The 2,778-nt window shown below is 37.8% G+C and overlaps 1 protein-coding gene across 1 annotated transcript in view; it reads left to right on the plus strand.

The window, feature by feature from the left end:
• Window positions 1,635-2,778, plus strand: part of LOC109833283 (uncharacterized protein At5g01610-like) — a 1,694-nt gene continuing 550 nt past the window's right edge. The window contains exon 1 of the mRNA XM_020400890.1: window positions 1,635-2,189. Within this exon, the coding sequence (XP_020256479.1) occupies window positions 1,748-2,189 (442 nt within the window). The 5' untranslated portion in view covers window positions 1,635-1,747. The remainder of the gene's footprint in view (window positions 2,190-2,778) is intronic.

Here is a 2,778-nt window from a genome sequence, read left to right on the forward strand (position 1 = left end):
CTCGAGCTCGCCCTCGCCAGCCTCCGCCACGCATGCACCCGCTGCACGCTCCCATCACCTGCCCCTCTCCTCGCTGCCTGGTCCCGCCTTTGGCCGCCTTCCCTGTTCCGCCGCCTGCGTCGTCCCGAGGAACTTCGCATGGGCACATTAGTAAGAGTTAACATGTTAACTATTAGAGTTAACATATTAGCTGTAAGAGTTAACATCCGCTGGCATGAGAAAGAGGAGGGTAAATTTGGGATTTAAGCCAGCTGACATGTCTAATCATGAGCTGACATGTCTAATCAACTGCTGGCATGAGTTGGAATCATGATAGAGTGGCATTGGGCACATTTTTTTTTCAAAAAGGGGCTAAAGCACATAAAAAAAATAGGAGGGGTTAGAGCACATTGAAAGTTCAAATTTGGGGCCTAGAAGTAATTTTCCCTAAAAATTTACTTATACGTTGCATTTAATCCAAAATAATTCATTTTGTATGCATATATATCAAGAAATTGTAAGGCGTTATAGTGTAAATTATCATTATACTAACTTTTGTGAGAAATATTTTTACATTATATACAATGGTGATGTGATGATTATGACGTTTTGAAAAAAGAAGTGGTAGTTAAATTTTATTGCAAACCATTATTAAGTTAAGGGAGTGTTGTTTGCATGCAAGTGAAAAATAAAAGTGAGATAGTCAATTTCATTTAATAATTTTTAGGTGTTTGTTTGTATGCAAGTGGTTATATAAGGTAAGATGCAAGAAAGTTGCCATATAGGATTTAATGCAATTTTTACTTCCTCTAAAAAAGTGGTGAGGTCATATGAAAGTGACAAAAACGGTAACTAATTTTAATTAAATAATTTTAATTATATTTTCTAATTAGTCTTATTTTGCCACATCATCTTCATATTGTACTTTCAACAATAATTTAATTTTTCAAACAAACATTGTATTTCACTTATGTGCTAATACGGATGTAAAAGTCATTTGTAAAAAAAGTAACTTATATTTTTTTTTGTTTCTATTACTTTTTAACAAGAGTGGTGTTAGAGGCACACCACCCACCACAACCCCAACCACACTCCCCCCTCTCATTGCTACAGTAAACCGGGCCCCACATGTGATTTTAAAAAATTTTAAATCCCATGTGGGACCCGGTTTACTGTAGCAATAAGAGAGGGGAGTGTGGTTGGGGTTGTGGTGGGTGGTGTGCCTCTAACATTATTTTTTTAACAAATGATATTACCAAGCAAGAGAAGTTTAATAACCACCAAAATTTTACCAAAAGTAAGAGTTATCAAAGATTGCATAATTACACCTTGTATAAACTCTGTCGTACTATGAATTCGTCAAATTCTTTGAAGCTGTACAACCTTCCGTTGCATCCTAAATTGTCGCCCATATAAGGCGTAAATTCAATATTATTTTTATTTCCCGTAATACTTTTATTTCCACCTTTGAACGAGTATTTTCTCCATTTAAAAATGAATAAAATCTCAACAAAATATCCCGAAAAACCAATCGGTTCAATTAACAAGATTTTCTCCGCAACAAAAGAGGGGGCAATTACGTCATTTCCTAATTTCTCCATTGTATATGTAGCCCCCACCTGAAAACTCCGTTTTTTAGTAAGCTTGTCATCCTACCAGATGCCAGCCTCTCTTCCCTAAAAATCCACCATTACATTCTCTCTTCCTCTCTCTCTCTCTCTCTCTCTCTTTAAGCTCTCAACCCCCCTTAAACCTCTCTCTCTCTCTCATGGCGACTCCTTCTCTCTTATTCTTTTTCATCTTCCTCCTACCTATTCTCACCGGCGGTGACCCGATCCACGACCTCCTAAAAGCCCACGGCCTCCCCCCTGGCCTCCTCCCAAAATCGGTCGCCAACTTCACCTTCGACCCATCAACCTCTCTCCTCGAAGCCTACTTAGAAAAACCTTGTTACGCAAAGTACGATAGCCTCGCTTATTTTGACCGGGTGGTGACCGGAAACTTGAGCTACGGGGTTTTAAAAGGAGTCGATGGGTTCAAACAGGAGGAGCTCTTTGTTTGGTTGCCCGTTAAGGGGATTTTTAATAAGAATCCTGAGTCCGGAGTGATTTTGTTTGACATCGGCCTGGCTCATAAGCAGTTATCGATGAGCTTGTTTGAGACTCCGCCTGAGTGTAGGCCTGATGGAGTGCTGGGGGATAGCGTCGGCGGTGAGTTTTCCGATTGAACTCTATCGATGGGTATTTGCAAAATTTCATTTTTTTTTAAAAGGGTGATCAAAAGATGGAATTTTGCGTAGTCTTAGGATTTTTTATTAAATAGTTTGATTTGATTTAGATTGAATTGGGTTGAGAAGCTAAAAAGTTCGGGATTCTGATTGGAGTCTTTATTATTTGGGTTCTCTATCTCTCTTTCGGTTTAAATTTATTTACTGGCTTTTAACTCAATGTTGGGCATCTCTCTTTAATGAGGGGCTAGTGCTATTCAGGGTTGGATTGTTATATTCTCGGTCTTTTTATTTTCTGTCTTGATCTTGTAACTGAAATTGCACAGTATTGTTTTGCTTCTACATTTTCCTTTGTGCTTCGGTTTGGATTGAATTTATAAGGTTAATTGAGTATTTATGAATCTGTTAAATTCTCAATAAGCATGTCTCTATTAATTTTCTAAATGTTCAACTGCTGTTTCATAAATGCGATGAAGGTGATGAGCATATTACTGACTTGAGTGTAGGCTTCTGCTTTCTGGATTATTTTGTTTTAAATAATGTATTTATTTTATATTGTTCACAAAATTCTC

Source organism: Asparagus officinalis, chromosome 3 (genome assembly GCF_001876935.1).
Source record: "Asparagus officinalis chromosome 3, Aspof.V1, whole genome shotgun sequence".
NCBI classification, from domain to species: domain Eukaryota; kingdom Viridiplantae; phylum Streptophyta; class Magnoliopsida; order Asparagales; family Asparagaceae; genus Asparagus; species Asparagus officinalis.